The sequence below is a fragment of the Palaemon carinicauda genome, chromosome 2 (assembly GCF_036898095.1).
Source record: "Palaemon carinicauda isolate YSFRI2023 chromosome 2, ASM3689809v2, whole genome shotgun sequence".
In the NCBI taxonomy this organism is placed as follows: domain Eukaryota; kingdom Metazoa; phylum Arthropoda; class Malacostraca; order Decapoda; family Palaemonidae; genus Palaemon; species Palaemon carinicauda.
The window spans coordinates 131,093,142-131,115,102 of NC_090726.1; the positions used below are offsets into that span (position 1 = coordinate 131,093,142).

Here is a 21,961-nt window from a genome sequence, read left to right on the forward strand (position 1 = left end):
TGGTGGAGGGGGCTTTTTTCATCCATCTCCAACCCAGAACTTTCATTATGACGTTGTATGCCAATTGCTGAACGCCCAACGGCTCCGAAAGAGGTACAGCCTTCCTCCTACCTGGGGAGTCCTCTATGCAGGAAGGCTCCCCTAGCTCTACTACCTCTCGCATGGGTATTATATCCGTGAAACACTCCCTGTGTTTCGAAGGAAGATGATATGCCGGAGACGCAATAAACGGAGTAGTGGCTATCGGTTGTTGAGGTGGTTGGCTTACCCACAAATATTGATTTTGTGGCTGGGTTTTTGAGGTGAAAGGCTGGCTCACCTGGGATACTGGCATTGCCTGTAGCACATCCTGAGCCTGTGGCCTTTGGGAGGACTGAAACTTCCTTGGTCATCTACTGCCTCGTGATTGCGGTCCGGTGGGCTCGAATTTTCTTTTTGGAATTAGACCCCACTGGACTCTGAAGCTTTGGTTGACTCCAGCTGCTTCTCCGAGGACGCTATTTACCACGTCCTCCGGGAAGAAGTCCGCTCCCCTAGATCGAGGCCTTAAGTAACCTGTTAGGCTCATGCCTAATGGAGTCCTCAAGTAAGACGAGCTTCCAGCAAGTGTGACGGACCACTGCAAAGTCATATGTATCACACTGTAGTGCGTGAGGCAAAGACTTTGTCAGGATCTTAAAAAAGTGGCTCCTCTCGTAGACTAACAAAGTCATCTCCGTCATCGTGGCTGAGTTGATAGATCTACCCAACCTGGTTCTTGCACCGTATTCTATCTTAACCAGAGAGTCTAGAAGTCCGGGAGGCATTCACTAAACTGTGTGGTGGCACAGTCCTAGTTCAATGACCCTGCCGTGAAAGTAGCTGGTGCATCGATCCAGCATTCTTGGCCTCCTGGGAACAACAGGGAAGTTAGTTCCGTCTTCCGTATTTGCGGCGTGGGCTTGCCTTCCATATCCACCTGTAAGGTAAGGCCTACTACCTTGGTGGTACATGGTGTTGGGGTTTGCCTGTCCACCTCTAACATAGTGTATGTATTCTTATGAGGGGTTAACTTGGTATTGACACAATCCCACTCATTTAAAATCCGGACCCAGGCAGACCGAGCTTGCTCGGCGCTCCTATCAAGGGAAGGTGAATTGTAAACCCGGCGGATATCATTCAAAATCTTCTACCAGACGGGGACCACCTCCTGCTATTGGCAACATGCCCTCTGAGAACGGGGCATGAAGAGCCAATCACCACGGGCCGTTCTAAACGATCGCCGGGAGCTTTGACACGTCCGGAACCACAAACTACCGTTGTTGTGGTAGTCCGGACCGCAAGGATTTTCTATCATATTTTCCTGATTTTGCAGTCTCTGGCCCAAACCGTCCATAGAAAGCAGTCGATCGGCAATTGGACCAAACTGGGACTGGACTACACTACTCAACCTCTCCATGAGCTGGCTCGAGAAGGCAACCAGATCAAAATCAAGTTCCGGCGTCTGCCCCTTTGAGCTTCTTGCTCTTGACCCCTGATGTGGAGGATTAGATCCTGCCGAGTCCGTCAGTAGTTTAGAAGCTGATGATGGTCTGGTTGGGAGTGGTTTGGGTAGCTTAAAAGGTTTGCCCTCTTCGGGCAGGGCCGACCTCATACGTTTTACCTTAGAGGCCACTGAGCATGGCACCCGGCATGAGATCGGCAGACCTCATGCCCACACGACTACTGCAGAACAGCAGTGCATGTTGTCTCCTGACAGCATACCACCTGTAAGTCAATTTGATACATGGGTATCATACTTGATTTTGCCGGAAAAACTAGTGACAAATATAGTTAAGTAAAATCCACTGTGGATAACTCAGCGGAGTCGTATTCTTTCTTACCGTTTTATAATAAAACCCTAATATTTTGTTTTGCTTCTTCCACCATCTCCTGTCATCCAAAGTATTGCCATACAAAGGTTTGAAACCGGTAGAAATGGCGGCTGGATTAATCTTGGACCAGTCCGCCCTCTCCAGAGAGAAAAATTCCACTACGAAACTTCTCTCAACCTTCCATATCCCTACCGGAGTAGGATGTACGTATTGATGAATAAAGGTTAGGACAAGGAGATACAAAGAAACCAGAATTAGGGACACCAATACCGTTACCGGAATACTTGGTTGGAAGTATGCATTCCCACTGATGTAAATCCGGCCCGTAACAATATAGATTCAAGAACTACAAATCTCCGCAAATATCCTGTACTATAAGAAATCAACCTACGGGATCAGAACAGGGTAAAAAATTTATCTGAATCCGATCAAAGAAACATAGTAACTATCTCATGGATACGATTTAAAGTCATCCCGGCCCTCATGGGGCGGAAGAGTATCGAAGATGGAATTCCGGGAATAGAGGGATACGCGGTACGTAGCAAGGTTCACACTTGGTCCGGCTCGACTGGTGGCCATCCATGACTAACCAAGGAGAGAGCGCTATTTGCATCGACTCACAGATCGTGAGAGCTATCTCTCTCTCTCGGCTGTCTCCCTTCTCTCCTTAGTGTATAACTCAAGCCTACTTCCCGAGGTTAGGGTGCGGCGAGTAAGAATTCCACCGAGGAAGATGATTTTGTATATGAATATAAAATTAACTTGTGCCGGGAACCCCAGCGAAACACTAAAGAAATTAAATTCCGCTGTGACACCCAGCAGAAAAACATGCGTGCTTAAGCTATAGGAAATAATACGAAATAGCAATGAAAAAACATGTTACGCCTCTGTCATGAAAAGGTAGTCTTTATTATGAGTTCTCAGCACATGGGATACCCACCGTGGTGGGGAGCGTAAGCAAGAAGTGACAAGCAGACTAGAAACAACCATCGAAATCCGTAGACTCCGGAATGCATGAAATTAAATGAATTAAACCTAATGACAGGAAGGGCGAGAATAGATGCCATTGTGGCGCTGGAAAACATGCGTAAATCCGGTGCAAAAACCCAATGCTACGTAAGCAATGTTGCGCTGGAAGAAATGCGTCGCTAAAAACAAATGCTTTGTATTAACTCTTAATATAAACTATAATCTCTGTCGCAGCCCCTCTCTTTCACGAACCAACCATCCATAAAATTACGTAAACAAATATAGGATAAAGTAAGGTATCAGAACAGAGTAGGATGTCTGAATCCGATCAAAGAAACATTACTACCATCAGTAGATACGATTCAAAAAATATCCCGGCTCTCCGGGACGGGAGGAATTGATAACAAGGATGGATAACCTGAGACATAAACTATAATCTCTGTCGCAGCCCCTCTCTCTCTCAAACCAACCATCCATAAAATTACGTAAACAAATATAGGATAAAGTAAGGTATCAGAACAGAGTAGGATGTCTGAATTCAATCAAAGAAACATAACTACCATTAGTAGATACAATTTAACAAATATCCCGGCCCTCCGGGATGGGAGGAATTAATAACAAGGATGGATAACCAGAGAGAGGGGAAGGGGGGGGGAGGCGAGGCGCATACGCTACCCGCGATGACGCACTGAGCGAAAGAGCCAGTCCCCACCCTGGGTGACTTCCCATTCTCTAAAAGCATGTGACCCAAGCCTACCCCCCTATGTAGGGAGTGGCGAAAGGCGTAAAGGGGGAGAGGACACCAAGGGGGAGGAGACTGGCTCGAAATCAGGTGACCACTGTGATCGGAGGGGGGTTAGTACCCTCCGAAACACAAAGGAAGACCTGATGCGAAGCACACAAACAAAAACAACATATAATGGCAGATGTGAAAAACAATAAAATACAAGGAAATTCAATTAAATAGGCTAAATCGGCATTTTGAGTAAAATGGGGGAAAAGGGAACATGGCGTAAAAGGAATACAGTAGTAGCAAAATCTTCCAAAATCAGGTAGTTGCTGACTTGGAGAGTAAACTATACCATTTCAAACAAAAACTAGTCCTCCAAAATCGGATAAAATACCGATCTCGACAGGCAGGACTAGAATTAATCTAAACGCTTTCCGATTCCCCGTAAAAAAACTAAAAAAACCATGAATTCTCGCATGAAAGGCTACCGACCGAAGCCGCTAACTAACACTGCCCAAGTAGCCTAAATAAAAGATAAAATCATGCCAAAACATTGAATTAGATGTCCATAACACAAATATACGACAACAATTAGTATAAGGAACTAATAGAAAGTCTTACAAAACAAAGAGATCCCGAGGAAGAGATACCAAAAGGCCACATACACACCCGTAAGGGAGCGTTAACAAAGCGGCTGAGAGAAAACCCAACAAGGTTATTGAATGAACGTGTGTTGCTACCTAGAAATCCCAAACAGACAAATATAATACTCAATTTAGGAACAGGGATCTCCAAAATGCCTGACATCTTCAAAAACACAAAATAACACAGAGCTACGAAAAACACGTCCAAACGTTCATGGGTGCTAACAAGGAATGATGGAAGAAAGATGGGTAGTGGTGGTGGGGGGGGGGGTCAGTTGCTGTAGTGAACGACACCTTGTAGTAACGGGGGATTTTGAGGAGGGAGAACTCTAATTGGAAAGGGACCTCTGGTAGTGGTATCACTCACCCCAGTTTTAATACCGACACCCTTTAGGGGTGAGCGAGCTGGGTATATTCCTGGAATTCCATGCAACTTTTTTCTCTGGTATATTTAGCAGTATTTATACCTTTGAAATGGTACTTTAAGGACCATTTCACTGGGCAACACAGGTTGAGCCCAGAAAAGGTTAAATCAATCCCTTACTTCTTTACAGTTACAATGTATTTTTCCTTTGTTTGTGAACTATGCTTCAATGATCATCATGTAGGGAGTCTTTTTTTATTAAGACTTGCCATGTCATTTTTTTAGCATGAACCTACACCTCTAGTGCAACAGCTATTGCAGTCAAATGTGTTATTCCAAAAAGAAGATATTCAAGTCGAGGCAATTCATTCTTGTTAGCATTTTCAATTTCAAGGTTAGGGACAATAGTCATAACTCTTTTAGTATCTGTTTTAACACCCTGGTCCAGTCAAGCTATCAACCTGACTGGTTTTTTAATACTTCATTGTTCAGCCTACCTGCTCCTTTCTCCCACTACTTGCTTCCAATTCAGATCTCTTGCCATTCATTGTGAACGCTCAACACCTGCTGTGTAATCATTTACCTGCCTGATTGACTCCTACTATATCTGCTAGTCATTCAGCTGATGCACCTCGGGGAGACTCATACATATCAAGGCTGAATAAAAGTTTTCTTTCATGTCACATCTGATTCATTAACATTAAGGCAGGTGATTGACATGTTGGCTCTTGTCATACCACTATCTACAGTTAAGATAACTTCAGCGACTGCAACAGTAGCAGTGACCCTAACTTTATCTTTAAAGAAGAAACTGTAATAACCACATGATTTCAATTGTAAGGACTGATCTTAACAGGAACCAGCTTGATGACTTACATTTTTAGTCAGCAAACATCTCCCTCCTTCATCTTCTGAGATGCCCTAAGGGAAGCCTATCATAAACAGTTATGACCAGTACCTCAAGGGAGAGTGATTTATTATCGATTTCTTTTTTCAGTACAATGTAATGCAGTGATGGAGAACCAGATCACTCTCTGGTTTGTTATTTCAAGGATAGGAATCAAGCATGACTGAGAAGAAATTTTCCCATGCTATGTATTCCACTTTTTTGTCTTTCAATGACTGTGAGAAACTTCCACAGAGCCTTCAGGATGATCAATGTGGAAATACTCATTGCTGCTTAAGATTTATGAGGCACCTGTGACACAAGACACGAGGCCATCTAGTCTCCAACGAGCCATATAAAAGTTACCTTTATTACCAATGAAGCTGCTGTGCTTTGATAGGACCAAGGACTATGGTATGCATAAAGTATATTGCAGTTGATCCTAATGAAATATTCATCTGTAGCTTCTACTAAAGCAAGTAGAGCCAATTTTGTAATTGGTGCAGTCAGTGAATAGAGCATTATTTTAGAGTATTATCATCATCATTATTATCACTAGCCATGCTGCATTCCTAGATAAAGCATAATGCTGCAATGTTTGTAGTGTCCTTTCATTGGTATGTGAGCTTCATAAACTAAACATGGGTTATCTAGTGGAGTTGAAGAGACTTTTACAGCGCATAAAGATGGTGCCTAATTGGTGAGATAAACTTCTAAATTTGGATCACTCCAATGACCTTTTAAACCCTACCAACCTTCCTTATAGAAGGAATGGTATTTATGAATTTTGGCCAGATGGCCTGGCATACTGTGGCCTGGGAGGCCATTTAGCAGCTATGTGCAACAGACACACTTCACAGTTGTAGCATGAAAGAAAAGTTGAGAGGTTGGACAGCAAGTTGGAAGAAAGGAAATGGGAAAAGAGGTATAGTAGAAGGCTAAAAAATTAGTGTAGCTAAGGGCAAAAATCACACTGTAAAGACTTTCAAGTAAAGCACTGCACTCATGCCACTACTTTCCCTATGAACTATTTTCATTGCCATTTGGATCTTTAAAAGGATGCCAACAAGATTAAAGTCACATGTTAAATGTTGGACATAAGTGTGGTTGCCATAGGCACACAAAAACTCAAATTTTTATACAAATAACTAATACTATTCCATAGAGTACACTTTGCCATCTCTTTCCTTGCTTCCTTTACAAGTAACAAGATCCTGCTTTGTCTGGTCAAAGTCATCCAGCAATACAAAGTTTTGGAGAAATATATCGGGCTCCTACTCCAAAGCATAGTATGAGAACAAGTTGGTCGTTCATGATAAAAATAGTCTCCTACATACGGAGGCACATCATCCTGAAAGGCCACAATAAAGCTATATTATTTTATATTTTTTTTTTTGACATTTTAGATGCAGATACTGTGCATCCTTATCTGCTAAGTTTTATTCAAGAAATTCAACTTACAAACATTTGAGTTAATATTTCCTGGTTTTGGATTCACATTAGGTTAAGTTTTGTCTTTATGGAAACATGGCAGTCCTGTTCATTTAAACAACTTCCTCTGTTAACCATTCATGAAGTTGCCATACTAATTCAAATAATCATACTGAAGATGTAGACTACTGGGGTCACTAGCTTTTATGTCTCACATGAATGGTGCTTGTGTTCCAGTCCAAAATATACTTGTTAATTATAAGCTCCTGGATTACACTAAAAGGGTTTTTCCTTGTTTTACACAACCCAATGAGCTACAAGTGCCTCGGTCTTTTGACTCATAACAATTCCCAAAGGCTATCAGGGATCTTGCAAGTACTGCACTGTAAATATATAGATGCTGTGGGAAAATTCAATCACTTGGCCCGCCGATCCAAATTGCAATTCAAGTATTCATATATTGTTGCTTGGGGTGTGATGAAACAAACAAGTTTTATACCACAAAACTTGTAATTTCCATGAAAACTCTTACTCAGAGTTTCCTATTCTCAGCTCTATTGGTTTTGCAGCCTCATTTGTAGAGAACACAAAAAGCGAAGAACATAATTGATAGGTATCCGAGGGTGCTGAAGATACTGTACATGCATTATGTTACTAGAGAAGACTGTATGGTAGGGATATTCCAAGACCAAGAATGTGGGAACATATATGACTGATGGGTTTGTATGAAGGAACTAGCTTATTATAAAAAAGGAAACTTTCATTTCATACAAAATATGTTTGGGGGTTTCAAAGTAGACAGATTTTGACTGGTAAAGATAATATAGCAAAATTACTTTAGATTTTTTTAGCTATGATATAAGGTTAAATACCTGTATGACAAATGTACTATTTCAGACAAACTTTTGTGAAAAAAAGTAATGTAATGCAAATATATCATTCTCAGGATTGATAAGATATTGTGAGATGAAACATGACTTCTTAGTAATGGTTGCATCAGAAAATAAATCAAGTATAAAAGACTATTTTATTATGACATTAAAGAGTTATTTAGTGATTTGAAAAATATAAGAAGGGACAATGAATTTGCTTTAGTAAAACCTTTTTGCAAATAATATATTTTCTAATAACCCCATCTATGGAATAATTTTGCACTCTTTATAGTTTAATATTAGTGTATAACTTTGCAAATATAATAGTACTGTACTGTATAACTATTTTCTGGCTTTATAGGAAATTTTAGTAGACCAACTATTTCATAACAGCCTTTTTTTGCAGTCATGAAAAATGTTTTGGATACACTAAAAGCTCTTTACTCTGAAAATGAAGGTCAGAAGTATCTTCTAGCAATTCTTATTAAAGCATCATTTACAGTAAAAGTCCATTTTCAGTTATGATAGTCTTCCCATGCTTTTTGGTTTACAAAAAACCACATAAGTTTGAATTTAATAACCTTTTATTTACATTTAAGTAATTTTCCAAATATTCTTTCTGCATTTGGTTCAAAGCTTTCATTTGAATAAAGTTATTCCTTGGATATACTTAAACTATTATGTGTTTTTTTTTTTTACATTTGTTCATAGCTACCACAGTTCCCTACCTTGCTAATGGCGAAACTAAGAGCAACCATAGCCTAGTGCTCAAAATTGCTGATGATCCAGAAATTAGAGGAGGTGTTGCTTCATAATCCTTTTAGCCACTGCACATTTTTAAGCATCTCTTCATTGTTTGCATGAGCATTTATGTTATACATTATGTATATTCTTTACTTCATTTGTATATTGCCAGTTATGTATATATATATATTTATTTATTTTATGTTCTTGAATACTTATGATTTACCATATTCATTTTTGTAAATATCTTGCCAGGAAGTTCATTATAATCAGGCAAGACAAAGCTGGCAGTTATCTGATGAAGTTTTAAGAATAATAAACAGCTAAAGAGTTTCATTTGCACTGTTTTTCTTCTGTATCTTGTACAATATTTTCTCAAGTTTGTTTACAGTTGCAGTGGTTTGCAATATGGTTAAACTTTATGCTGTTTAATTAATATGTATTAACAAGTGTAAACTTATAACAGTTATCCAATGGTCTCTTAGAAATATACGTTACCTAAAATAGTGTTTAAATTGTAAATTTAAAACAAATTTTCCTAGTCTGCTTTACATATAAATTTTTACTAAACATGCAAGAATTTTCCTTTGCAACTGAATATGAACATCCTATCATACCATTTGAATGCAAATAAGTGTGCAAAGTATTTGAAATAAGAACCTAGTTTAATAGAAATTATGTATTGTACTATTGAGCTCTGGAAGGTTCATGTATGATCCATGACAGCATTAAACTTGCATTTTTAAAAAAGATTTTGAAGGCAGCTGGCTGCTCTCAGCTTTTCTGGTATGTAAGTTTGAGATCCTGAATGTCTATGACAGGTGACTACAAAATTCTATAGTATTAATTAAGATGTACAAGATGTACAATTAAGATAACACTTAAACACTGTAGATTGTTCAAATCACACCTCATGATTGTTTACAAATTTACAACCAATTCTTTAGTTATTTCTTAACCATACATTAATCAGATTGCCTGCCATTAGGAAATTATACTGTAGGAATCAGAATATTGATTACTGATATCATGTAATAACTATTTGCATGAAATATGCTGGAATTGTTTCATCATGGTAATGTTTTCCAACTATAGAAAATTGAACTGTGTTTATCTTCTGCATAATTTGAATCTATATGCCTGTTCTATGGACCATATTTCTTGCTCAAGTATATGATCAGCTTCCTGTTAATGTTAAAGTATTGTAATTATGTTGAGACTAATGTAAATTATACCTAGTGACATATATAAAAATTTGGTATTTAATAGCCTTGAAATGAAATAGCAAATTCTAAGAAATTAACATACAGAGTACTATAATACCTTAGGAAATGATGGCTACTTTCTCTCAATTTAGAAGTTTATCAGGCGCGTTATTAGAAGTATAGTATTCCGTTTGCCATATGGGAAAAACATACCGTTAATTGTTATGCAACCTTATCATAGACCTGAAGAGGAAAATTTTGCAAAAAATTTTTTTATCTGCTGCTTCCTTACTACCATGAGCCTCATTATCTCCTCTCTCTTACATACTCTTAAAACTACCCACCAGTTGGTAGTCTAGATACCTCAGCTTTATCATTGTCAATGTTAGCACAATGTTGGAATTTTACTATTTAATATTGACCAGGCCTTATAGCTCAAGCTATGATATTGACAGCTATTATTAAGGTACTTCTAATCTTCTGTTGTTATTTCTTTTAAATGTGCATTGTGCGATTACCCTCACTTGTCTTCCTGGTCCTTCACAAGGTGGGCCAGGTATCTGATCTTTAAATATCACTACTACAGGAAAAGCACCACAAGAACAAGCAATTATAGGTCATTCACATAGCTGAGACTGTCACAATGAATCAGTGAACTAGTATTGCTATCGTGTCAACAAAAGATCAAGTGTGAAGGCTGCCAAATATCAAAGTTTTAAAGCTACATGTAATTTTCCTACCTATACAAACCCGAGTCCTTTAATAGGAGTATGAATTCAATGAAGCTGGAACAGACATTTAAACTTCTAACAAGATGATTATAGTTGCTGGTAGGTAGAGGATAGGGCAACCCTCACTTTTGACCTTAACCTATGACTTGCGGGTTGCTTGAAGTGGGTAGTGTAACTTTTAATTTGCAATTCGTTTCTACACAGAAACAAAACAAACACCCTTTAATAGAGACAAATCTTTAGGAGTGCAGAAGTATTTAACCCAGGAAATGTCAATGCACTCTGGTTCTGTCAGCCTCCTAACTACCTGAGCATGAAGATTAGCAGATGTTAGGCTAGGTCCCTACCAGGAAACTGGTACAGTCATTGAAGAACCTATATCACTAAGGATATGTTTTCAAATGTATATCATTCATAAGAAATTGAAGGGAGAAATACTTCAATACAAAACTTGGTTATGATGAAAAGTTACTCGATCATGAGGCTTACCTACATCTAGCGTCTAGTCCAGTAAATAATTGCAAGGAAAAAGGCCAGACATTCTTTCCTCTCATTCTAGTCTAGACCTTTATCTTAGACAAGATGCTTCTTGTCCTGTGATGGAGCTAGACTAGTTTACACAACCTGCTGAACAGCTTTCACTGATCCGAGAGTAAAGGAATCTAATGACTTGTGGGTATACTTACAAAGATAGCGGACAGTGAAGATTGGGTAGCATTTCCAGGATTCTGTCTTCAAAACTTGTGCCACTGAAAAGTTCTTTTTGTAGGCTAGGGTGGATCTGATACCCCTGACTTCATGAGCTCATGCTCTGGAATGCTCTTTCATCCCCTTGTTAAGGGCAGGGTAGAGACGCCTGATTTTTTACGAAGCCAGAATGAAATGGTGTTCTTGGATATCTTCTTCAGCCTACCAGTGCTGAGAGATAGTCTCTACTGCTTTGTTCTGAAGGGCTGAGTTCCTTTCAGGCAGTGCCTTAACACCCTCACAAATCAGAGAACCATGTCATCCCAATCCCGCTAGTCTTATCTTGGAAAGAAGAGGTGGAGAAGGACTCAAACCTGGAGTCATAGATGGGTGGGTTCTAGGTCTTGGCCATGAAGTCTGGGACAAAGGTGAAAGAGACCTTTTTTCTTTCTGAGGGATTTGTGACATATGAAATTCCATGGAGCTCACCTCTTCACCGAGGTATTGGCTGGCATGAAAAAAATATTGATGGTCAGATCCCTATCTGTTACCATTCTCAAAGGCCCTATAAGAAGACCACTTAAGATAGCTGAGTATTTAAGAGATGTCCCAATTCGGTGACCTGAGTTCTTTGGGAGGAAAGGACTAATCAAAGCTCCACATGAGCATAGATTATTTCCACATTATTATTATTATTATTATTATTATTATTATTATTATTATTATCATTATTATTATTATTAACTAAGCTACAACCCTTGTTGGAAAAGCAGGATGCTAAAAGCCCAAAGGCGCCAACAGGGAAAATAGCCCAGTGAGGAATGCAAATAAGGAAATGAATAAACTACTGCTTATGAAAAGCAATAAACAATTAAAATAAAATATTTTAAGAATGTTAAAACATCTTTCATATACAAACTATAAAAAGAGGAAAGATCTAAGTCCTTCAGTGTGAAGACCTAGCTCAAGGCTGAGTGATAGTCTTTCACCAAGGAGACTAAGAGAAATTTCTCTTAATGAAGGTAGACAAGGCAATTAGCAATCAATTGTAGAGATGCTTCGATTAGAGAACTATCCCTTCTACAACACCAATCATGGAAGATGGTGCACTTTCCCTAGCAGACAGCTGCAGAGGATCTTCGCAGATATCCAGTCTTTTGTTCAGTGGCTCTCGTAAAGCCTTTTGCTAGGAGACTATGTTGGATAGTCACCACACATTAAGTGATGGATAGCACAGAATAGTGATACCTCTGTTACAGAATTGTGATACCTCTGCAGATGAGGCTGACAGAGGAGGTCGAGCCATTGGAGTAGTTCTCTTGGGACCTCAATAAGGAACATCAACAGGTCTAGATACCATTCAGTTTGTGGCCACTCAGGAGCTATCAGTGTTATCTTGAGGTTTGAAGTCATCAAGAGTCTATTGAGCAATCGACAAATCTGGTAGAAGGGCGGGAAGGCATAAGTATCCATATTGTCCCAAAGATACTGGAAGGATCCTCCAGTGCTGCAGGTGGGTTTGGAACTGCAGAATAGAACCCTGGAAGCTTCTTGTTCAGTTAGGTGGCAAACAAGTCTATCAATGGAGAACCCCAAAGAGCAAGAAGCCTTTCTGCCTATCAGGGAAGTAAGGACCACTCTGACCCTACTGCCTGTCCCTGGTGACTGTGTTTGTTTGCCAGAACATTCTTCATGCCTGAAATGAACCTTGCTGACAGCTTTGCTATGTTTTTGAATGCCTAACTCTGCACCTGCTTTCCCTACTCTCAGGGGGACTATAAAACACTGCCTCCTTGCTTGTTGAAGCAGGCCACCACGGCAGTGTTGTTGCTCATCAATGCTACCGAATGGCTTATCAATGCTAGAAGTGCTGATTGCATTTTCAGCAGGTTCATATGCTGGTGCTTTTCTTCGATGGACCATGCTTCCTAGGCAGTTTGGTTCCTCAGGTGTGTACCACACCCAAACTTGGATGCATATGAGAAAAGCAGCACCTCCCAAGGTTGTTTTAAAGGCCATACACGAATGGCATAGGCAAGTGACAGTGACATTGCCCTGGATAGCAGAACAAGGGCCTAGAGACTGACCATATATACATATGATCATCACCCAAGCCACTTCTCCATCTAAGCAAGGACCATGGAGTACCAGGCAATGGCTACGGATGATATCGAGCTTGAGCGGGACTCGAACCTCAGTCCAGCAAATGGCCAGGCACTCCTTGTCAAGTACGTCTTGTCAAGTGCTTATTGTTCCACAGGAACTGGAATGTAGGGGAATCAGTGGCTACTGACCAATGAAGCTTCAGAAACCATTGTAGCGATCATTGATGTAGGCGCCTGTGAGGAACTAGTTTGTCCAACGATGAAAGATGTCCTATAGGACTTTGCCACTGTCGAGCCGGAAGTTGCTCTACCTCCCTGAGACTACTGATATAATTGTCCAATTGAAAGACTTGCTGCTATCAGCATACCTAGGTATTTCATCCTCTACTTTGGCATAAGACTAGACTTCACCCGATTGATTATTATCCTCAGACTGTGACAGAAGAAAATCAATGTGTCTCGATCCTGGAACAACTGTTGCCTGAAGGATGACAGGATCAGCCAATTGTCAAGATATGTAAGAATAGAAATCACATTTGAGTGGTGTGAACACTTGGGGAGCAGTAGACAGTCCAAAGCACAGGGCTTTGGATTGGTACACAACTCTATGGAGGACTAAGAAAATGAACTTTCTGTTAAACGGATGAATCAGTTTGGTATTTGAAAATAAGAGTTCTTCAGATCCACAAAGAGCATGAGTTCTTCTTTCATGATGGTGGCAATTACGGTACTTTTCGTCTCCATCTTGAATGGAGTTTGTAAAACAAACCTGTCCAGAGGGGAGAGGTCGATGACTGGTCTCCCTCCAATGGGCAACTTTTCCACCAGGAAAAGCAGACTTTGGAAGCCTGAAGAACTGTTTCAGACAACTTTTGAGTGTTCTTCTCCATCACCGCTTTCCCCTCTGCCGCTCTTTACAAGAGCTTTTGGCAATAATAGAGGATAGGACAGTATTGTCAATGGAATGCAAGTTAGAAGAGGGCAAGAACTGATGAATAGGAGGAATTTAATTGCCCACCTCTCCTATCCCTGTCGCTGCCACATTGCCCAGTAACTCCAAAGGCATTCCCCAACTCACAGTAGTTGGAGGAGGCGAATGCCAACTTCAATGTCTTCTTCCTCAATTCCTTCCTCTACCTCCCTTCCTGGCTCGACCATGTTAGGGACAAATGGTAGGAACATTAACCTTGCCTTTTCTAGAGGAGGAAACTGTTGGAGGTGCAGATCTAGATCTGGAGGCTTCTTCAACACTAAATTCAAAAGTTGGGTCTTATTTGAACCTCTCGCCACAATTATTTTTCAAGGGCCTGGTAAAGGTAACTTCTCGATGGATCCATCTTCCTCTTTTTCTCCATCGTAACCTCTACACCTTTCTGCTGAAAGCAAAATCCAGCTCTGTGCATTCCTTAGGGCGAGTGCCTCCTCTTGGCCCGCTTGTCCTGTGAAGCAAGAGACAACTGCATCTCTCCTCTTCAGGACCCAATTGTCCCACTGGTTTGCTAACTGATATGCCACTGCTTTCATGCCGGAGAGAACAAAATCAGCCTATTTCCTCTTGAGTTTTGGTAAAATACAACTATTCCCAACAAGTTGTCAATCAAGAATGTTGCTTAGAGGCTAGCCATGGAAGCATAACAGACTAAATCTCCAAGAACGAGGTGCCCTTGTGTTCAAGTTTCTATACTGGGGTCCCTGCTGTAAGCGCTACTAATCAGGGATATATCGGAAAAGGTGACGGATCTGCTTCTTCTGGCACATAGAACCTACGTTGTTGAGAGTGTGTGGGTACCAGGATCTTGGTCAAGTGACTGGAACATAGGGAATTCCTTGGTCTGGATATCTAGAAATTAGGCCTATCAAAAGACTGACAAGCAAGAACCAAGTTCAGTAACTCTAGGGCAGGTCTAGACCCTAGAGGGGTATAGAGGGGTACCATGGTGATGATCAATGGCCGTCATCCCACTCTTGATGGGCACTGAATTGATGAATGAGTGCAAGTACCTTTATGAATGGTGACTCCGTCTTAGGATTCTCAGCTTCCCCCAGTACAGGACCCAAGTCAGGATCTGTATGGTCGACGATCTTCAGCGACCCCCTCCCCCCTGGTGGGTTCTTCCTTCTTTTTGGAGTATTCATGAATTGGACTGAAACAGTACTGGGACAATACTCTGCAGGGGAATAAAGAACGGATAAGTGACTAAGCCCGTGGACCCCTGACACATGGAGACTGATCTAATTCTCTCAATGCATGTACATTTAGGAAGTTTTCATCACTCAACCAAGCGAGAAGAACAATAGAAAGTTCCTCCTCCACGATGGGTAGACTTTTTTGGGGCAGTTGTCTTTTTCAATATTAAACTTACCCGATAATCATGTAGCTGTCAACTCCGTTGCCCGACAGAATTCTATGGAGGGATACGCCAGCTATCACAATACTAGAAGGGGGTGTATTTACCAGCGCCACCTGTGGCCAGGTACTCAAGTACTTCTTGTTGACACCTCCTCAATTATTCCTCTGTCGTGCTTCCGGCAAGACGTTCTGGGATACGCTTATGTTCTTGGAGTATTTTCACGACTTTGGTGAAGTATTTCTCTTTGATTTCGGCTGTCGCTTTACTGGAAACTTCTATATTAGCTTAGTTAGCTTTTGGAATTAATTTGATTAATTTTGGTGACGAGAGAGTATGAACTCTCGTTCACTTTTCAATGGCCGACCCTTCCCTTAGACGGAAGTGTTGGTGTCTAAGAGAGTATAGACTCTCTTTCTTAATTTTGCTTAACAAAAGTTATAGATTTATTTTATATCTCTCCGCCTCTTATAGGCCTCTTCGATTAACTTCCTTTTATTATAAACTCATTAAAATTAATTTTTATATTTGTTTATATTCGACCTTCCTAATAGTAGGCGGTCTTTTACCGAAGTTAATAAACTTTGAGCCCGTCATTTCGGTTTTACCTGTTAACATATTATGCTATTTCCGCCACAGAGTTTGAAAGATTTTCTTTGACAGTCTCGTACTGTTTTCAAAGCTGAACTAACGTTTTGTTTTGTCTCTGCAGTTGTTGACGTTCAGAACGTTCAACTTGCACTCTATCGTTACGATAGAGAAAGAATGTTCACGGTTTCACGTTGCAGTAAGAGTAACCGTGTCTAGCGTTTTGTTCATTCTTTCTTAACTTAATGGTTTTGATCCTAATAAAGGAACTTTTCAGTTTTTTTCCTTTAACAATAATATGTTTTAACGATATATATGATTGGGCTCTTCTCTCAGGTTCTAAGTCAAGAGAGAGAGAGAGAGAGAGAGAGATAGAGACGGAGGGAGAAAGAGGATAAACGTTTCATTCAAGCCTGCCAGGCGTACGAGTAACGTCGTTATCGTTTTTTGCTCTTCTCCCTAGTCTCTTTAGGGGAAGAAACTAAACGTTTCTAGAGTGATCTAGTGTTTAGTCTCTTTCCAACCACTGAATTATCTTTCATTAGATTTTTCTGTTACATTGTAATTCTGTTTTCGCAATTACTAACTTTGAGAAAGGATAGAATTGCGTATTTCAGGTACAAACCACTTAAAGTTTCGAGTTCAGTGAAATAAGTGCAAACAGAAATCAAAGTGATAAGTGATTAGTGCGTGAGGGTACTTTTGTGCGCGCCAGTCGTCCTCCCAGTCCGGGACCTCTTGCAAGCTCCCAAGCCCAGGGGAGAAGCAATGTCGAAGGGCATAAGGGTTCAGCAGGCCTTGATCGACGCACAGAAGTATTCTCGGTGGTTGTGGGCGTGTCTTACCGAGACCGTCACTCCCACCCGCAGACGATTGAGCCCTTATTTTGCTCGTCTGCAGAAGAGATTAGGGGAGAAAATAAAGGCAGAGTAACGCTGGTCTCAGGTCTCAAGACTTCTTAAACGTTAAGTCCAGACCTATGCCAGACGTACGAAGTTAAAGTTCACAACCCGAATACAGTCATCAGTTGATTACACTCCGCCTAAGAGGAGTAAGGTTCTGCCACAACAGATCTCTGCTGTTAAGGCTTTACCTCAGCAGAACTTAGTGTCTGCCGACCCCAAGTTAACTCTACTGCAGTCCATACAGTCACAACTTTCGGTCTTGATGCGTGAGTGTCGGGCTGAGAGTGTTGCACCTCCTCCTCCGCCTACACTCCCTCCACCTGTTCTCGCTCCGCCTGTGCTCGCCCAGCCTGCACCTGCTCCGCCTGTGCTCGCCCAGCCTGCACCTGCTCCGCCTGGTCGCAGCACCATCTGCCAGGCGTACGATGTTGTGAACTCTACTACAGTCCATGCAAGCACAGCTTTCGGACTTGATGAGTGAGTGTCGGGCTGAGAGTGTTGCTCCTCCGCCTCCGCCTACACTCCCTCCTCCTACACTCGCTCCGCCTGATCACAGTACCATCTGCCAGGCGTACGATGTTGTGGACTCTACTACAGTCCATGCAAGCACAGCTTTCGGACTTGATGAGTGAGTGTCGGGCTGAGAGTGTTGCTCCTCCGCCTCCGCCTACACTCCCTCCTCCTACACTCGCTCCGCCTGATCACAGTACCATCTGCCAGGCGTATGATGTTGTGGACTCTACTACAGTCCATGCAAGCACAGCTTTCGGACTTGATGCGTGAGTGTCGGGCTGAGAGTGTTGCTCCTCCGCCTCCGCCTACACTCCCTCCACCTACACTCGCTCCGCCTGATCGCAGTACCACCTGCCAGCAGTTCCACCTGCCAGGCGTACGATGTTGAGACACGTGCTGAGTTTGCTGTTCCCTGTGGTGTTCAGCCTCCGCCTTTCTTAAGGCAACCTTTACATTGGGATCAGGAGGATTATACCTCTCTTCCTCCGCCTCCACTTGCTGCTCCACCAGTGATGCAACACTCGGTTGAGGTACAACAACCTCTCCCGTCCATGAGTCAGTTTCCTCAGCTCTTGCTGCAGCGAGCTCAACCCTCCATAAGGCAAGCACCACAACACCTTAGCCTTGCGCCTCAGGAGCCTCAGCTTGCGAGACTTTTACCTTGTTCTGCGCAGCCTCTTCCTCATCGCGCTCCGCTCACACCACAGGAACTGGAACTTGCTACTCCGCTTCCGCCAACCGCTCAGCAAGCGCAACCCTTGGGTTCAACCACTCATGCTAGGAGTCAGCCTCCTCCACCCATGCGCCTTCCTTCTGCTTGTCTTTTATTCAGCCTTTGCAGACTGAGCCTCAGGTGTTCCCTCATCGGAGTCTTGAAGAGGAAACCACACTATTGTTGTTCCAGCTCGTTCTGACTCTGCTGTTCAGCATACCATGGTTTAAACCCCATGCAAGCATGCATAAAGCACTCTAGCACTGGTCATGGAATTTCTGAGAAATGTTAAACGCCATGCACACGCTCTGCTTTCCTTTCAGCAGGCTCTGCTTACTACATGCTCAGCATTCAGCATGCTCTGCATTCAGCATGCTCTGCATACAACATGCTCTGCATACAGCATGCTCTGCATTCAGCATGCTCTGCATACAACATGCTCTACATACAGCATGCTCTGCATACAGCATACTCTGCATACATCATGCTCTGCATACCTTACCGCATGCTTCTCAACACATCTTGGGTTGTTGCCAACTCACTAGACTGTCAAGCAGTTTCATAACATTGCCTTCTAGTCTGCTGCTTTGCACCAGTGAACCCTCACTCAGAGAACTTAGCTTTTCTAGGATAAGGTCCCTGTAGATGAGAAAGTTCTTTTCTCCCTCCTTCTGATATTCCCTTGAGGACTCTGTCATTTGGAGGGAGCCTTTAGCTGCATAACCTCTTATGGACTTTTATTTAAGCATAACATGCTTACAGGGAAGGTAATGGTTACACTTCAGCCGCTAATCCCGTCTGTTACCACACCTGCTCCCATAGACCTTGAGCTGTGTTGCATGACATGCAGTCCAAGCTTAGTCCTTGTTAGAGGATTTTTTGTTTACGGAGTCAATGTGTCACGGGGAAGACGTTCAACAACCAACAGAAGGGACTTGTTGTGACGCAGTGCGGCAACCTCAGCAACCCGTTAAGGAGTTGTCTGTACGACCCAGACAGTCTAGACAGATTCGGGTTGTCACTGTACTTCCTCGCTTGCCCATGATTGACAGTTTACAGACTGTGCAGCAGTATCATGATCTTGTGTCCGGCTCCGTCAGACGACTGGCTTTTAAGAGCTCCCTCAAGTCGTCGCTGTCTGGAGATTTTCAAATGGACTATGGATCTGACCAAGGAACTGGGCCTCCTGGTCAATTTTGAGGAGTCTCAGCTCGTTCCATCCCAGACCATTGTCTCCTGGGGTATGGATCTTTAGAGTCGAGCTTTTCGGACTTGTCCGTCGGCCCCAAGGATCTTCCAAGCCCTAGAATGCATCCAGAGCATGCTGAGAAGGAACCGATGCTTAGTCAGGCAGTGGATGAGTCTAACAGGGACACTTTCATCGCTGGCCCTGTTCATCGAGTTAGGGAGACTCCACCTCCGCCCCCTTCAGTATCATCTAGCTGCTCACTGGATAAAGGACATGACGCTAGAGACGGGCTCAGTTCCTGTTTCCGAAGAGATGAGGTCTACTCTAACGTGGTGGAAGAACAGCATTCTTCTCAAGGAAGGTCTACCTTTGGCTGTTCAGACCTCCGACCACCGTCTCTTCTCGGACGCATCGGACACGGGCTGGGGTGCGACACTGGACGGACAGGAATGCTCGGGAACATGGAATCAGGAGCAAAGGACACTTCACATCTATTGCAAGGAGTTGTTGGCAGTTCATTTGGCCTTGATAAACTTCAAGTCCCTCCAGCTTAACAAGGTGGTGGAGGTGAACTCCGACTACACCACAGCCTTGGCTTACATCTCCAAGCAGGGAGGGACTCATTCGAGGAAGTTGTTCGAGATCGCAAGGGACCTCCTCATTTGGTCAAAAGATCGAAAGCTCACGCTGGTAACGAGGCTCATTCAGGGCGATATGAATGTCATGGCAGATCGCCTCAGCCGGAAGGGTCAGGTCTTCCCCACAGAGTGGACCCTTCACAAGAATGTTTGCAGCAGACTTTGGGCCCTGTGGGGTCAGCCAACCATAGATCTATTCGCTACCTCGATGACCAAGAGGCTCCTCTTGTATTGTTCTCCGATTCCAGACCCAGCAGCAGTTCGCGTGGATGCCTTTCTGCTGGATTGGTCCCATCTCAACCTGTATGCATTCCCGCCGTTCAAGATTGTCAACAGGGTACTTCAGAAGTTCGCCTCTCACAAAGGGACACGGCTGACGTTGGTTGCTCCCCTCTGGCCCGCGAGAGAATGGTTCACTGAAGTACTGCAATGGCTGGTCGACGTTCCCAGGACTCTTCCTCCTAGAGTGGACCTTCTGCGTCAACCTCACGTAAAGAAGGTACACCCAACCTCCACGCTCTTCGTCTGACTGCCTTCAGACTATCGAAAGACTCTCAAGAGCTAGAGGCTTTTCGAAGGAGGCAGCCAGAGCGATTGCCAGAGCAAGGACGACATCCACTCTCAGAGTCTATCAGTCTTAATGGGAAGTCTTCCGAAGCTGGTGCAAGGCCAATGCAGTTTTCCTCAACCAGTACCAATGTAACCCAGATTGCTGACTTCCTGTTACATCTAAGGAACGTAAGATCCCTATCAGCTCCTACGATCAAGGGTTACAGAAGTTTGTTGGCAGCGGTTTTCCGCCACAGAGGCTTGGATCTTTCCTCCAACAAAGATCTACAGGACCTCCTTAGGTCTTTTGAGACCTCAAAGGAACGTCGGTTGTCCACTCCAGGCTGGAATCTAGACGTGGTCCTAAGGTTCCTAATGTCATCAGGATTTGAACCGCTCCAATCAGCCTCTTTTAAGGACCTCACATTAAAAACTCTTTTCCTCGTGTGCTTAGCAACAGGTAAAAGAGTAAGTGAGATCCACGCCTTCAGCAGGAACATAGGTTTCACATCTGAAACGGCTACATGTTCCTTGCAGCTCGGTTTTTTGGCTAAAAACGAGCTTCCTTCCCGTCCTTGGCCTAAGTCGTTCGAGATCCCAAGCCTGTCCAACATGGTGGGGAACGAACTGGAGAGAGTACTTTGCCCAGTTAGAGCTCTTAAGTACTATCTAAGAAGGTCAAAACCATTACGAGGACAATCAGAAGCCTTATGGTGTGCTATCAAGAAGCCTTCTCTACCAATGTCTAAGAACTCAGTTTCTTACTACATCAGGCTTCTGATTAGAGAAGCAAATTCTCATCTGAAGGAAGAAGACCTTGCTTTGCTGAAGGTAAGGACACATGAAGTGAGAGCTGTGGCTACTTCAGTGGCCTTCAAACAGAACCGTTCTCTGCAGAGTGTTATGGATGCAACCTATTGGAGAAACAAGTCAGTGTTCGCATCATTCTATCTCAAAGATGTCCAGTCTCTTTACGAGTACTGCTACACCCTGGGTCCATTCGTAGCAACGAATGCAGTAGTAGGCGAGGGCTCAGCCACTACATTCCCATAATCCCATAACTTTTTAACCTTTCTCTTGAATACTTTTTATGGGTTGTACGGTCGGCTAAGAAGCCTTCCACATCCTTGTTGATTTGGCGGGTGGTCAATTCTTTCTTGAGAAGCGCCAAGGTTAAAGGTTGTGATGAGGTCCTTTAGTATGGGTTGCAGCCCTGTATACTTTAGCACCTTTGAGTTGATTCAGCCTCCCAAGAGGAACGCTGCGCTCAGTAAGGAAGACGATCTTATTAAAGGCAG

General features: G+C 42.7%; 1 protein-coding gene across 11 annotated transcripts in view; it reads left to right on the plus strand.

Annotated features, from left to right (window-relative positions):
* LOC137627039 (sodium-independent sulfate anion transporter-like) overlaps positions 1-21,961 on the plus strand; it is a 477,203-nt gene that overhangs the window by 421,624 nt on the left and 33,618 nt on the right. Inside the window, exon 12 of one of the 11 annotated variants that reach the window (XM_068358053.1) lies at positions 8,461-9,000. The exons of the other annotated variants lie outside the window; for them this stretch is intronic. Coding sequence (XP_068214154.1) covers positions 8,461-8,564 — 104 coding nt within the window. The 3' untranslated portion in view covers positions 8,565-9,000. Of the gene's footprint in view, positions 1-8,460; positions 9,001-21,961 lie in introns of those variants that run through there. 11 annotated transcript variants of the gene reach the window in all.